General features: G+C 32.7%; 1 protein-coding gene across 1 annotated transcript; it reads left to right on the forward strand.

The window, feature by feature from the left end:
• The first annotated feature begins 253 nt into the window (after nucleotides 1–253).
• LOC138893513 (ethylene-responsive transcription factor WIN1-like) lies at nucleotides 254–888 on the forward strand. The gene is made up of 2 exons (XM_070178122.1): nucleotides 254–274; nucleotides 577–888. The coding sequence occupies exons 1-2, from the start codon at nucleotides 254–256 to the stop codon at nucleotides 886–888; spliced, it is 333 nt and encodes a 110-aa protein (XP_070034223.1).
• Nucleotides 889–1178: the final 290 nt, after the last annotated feature.

Consider the following 1178-nt stretch of genomic DNA (forward strand, 5'->3'; position numbering starts at 1 on the left):
TTACAAAATTTGACAATCCATTCAATTACGAGTCCACCCATACCAATTTGATAATCCATTCAAACTTACAAGCTTCTGACGAGCTGTTGAAGCTTTTCCGACGGATCTCCCTCAAATATTTCTGTCGAAATTCACTTGTTTGTAGTACTGTGACGACATTCTTTGTTTCAGATTATTCCAAAAATACTGACATATTTTTATATTTAAGAGTAATTTAACTTTAACCTTCTAATTTTATAGCCACATAAATAACATGACATGTTTAAGACCACAAGTATGTTTCAAAAGTCTATTTCTTTCTTAAATTTCTTGTCTGATTAAACACCTTCATATAAAACGAACGGGAGGAATCATAGTACATTTATTATTCCATAATATTATATATTGGGATATTGGAGCCGAGTATTTATCGGAAACATCCTCTCTACCTGCACAAGATAGGGATAATACTGCGTACACGCTATTCTCCCCATACCCTACTTGTAAAAATATATTAGATATATTATTGTTGTTATTTATATATCGGGATATGTCTTGTGAAATCAATACATTTCAAGTCTTGTTTTCATCGTATAGGTGCCATCACCATCTCTTACTTGTTTGAGGTTGGATATTGAGAATTCACACATAGGAGTGTGGCAAAAACGTGCTGGCCCTTCTTCTGACTCGAAATGGGTGATGACAGTTGAACTTCAGAAAAAGAATAATGTCAATGCTGCTATTGAAGGAGAATTAAATTCTTCTTCTACTTCTAGTTCCAGGAATTGTGGAGAAATAGTTGAAGGTATAAGTATTAGAAGTGAAATGGATGAAGAAGAAAGAGTTGCATTGCAAATGATAGAAGAATTGCTTCAGATAAATAGTCCTTGCCCTTCATTTGATATTTAAGAAAGGGAGAAATTGATCATTCTACATTATCTAAAGTTTATTTATCATTTAATATTTGAAGGGGAGCCTTGGAGAGCAACATCAAAGTTGTCTCCACCTGGGCAAGAAGTGCAATAATAATTAAAGAAAAAGAAACAAGTCAAGAAAGTTGTATGTCCTAGTGTAGACTAATTAAATCAACATTGTCATCTTCTGAATAAAAAAGTTGATATATAAAATTTGCTGAATTGATTGTATTTTCTAAAGCAAATCCACCCTTTGTCTGTATCCTCTTTTTTTCCTCGTCAAAT

The sequence above is a fragment of the Nicotiana tomentosiformis genome, chromosome 6 (genome assembly GCF_000390325.3).
Source record: "Nicotiana tomentosiformis chromosome 6, ASM39032v3, whole genome shotgun sequence".
NCBI classification, from domain to species: domain Eukaryota; kingdom Viridiplantae; phylum Streptophyta; class Magnoliopsida; order Solanales; family Solanaceae; genus Nicotiana; species Nicotiana tomentosiformis.

Excerpts from the sequence above, each read along its gene's own strand:
- LOC138893513 (XM_070178122.1), top strand. The coding sequence starts at position 254 with ATGACATGTTTAAGACCACAA. Across the intron at positions 275-576 it reads TGACATGTTTAAGACCACAA|GTGCCATCACCATCTCTTAC; the intron begins GTATGTTTCAAA and ends TTCATCGTATAG.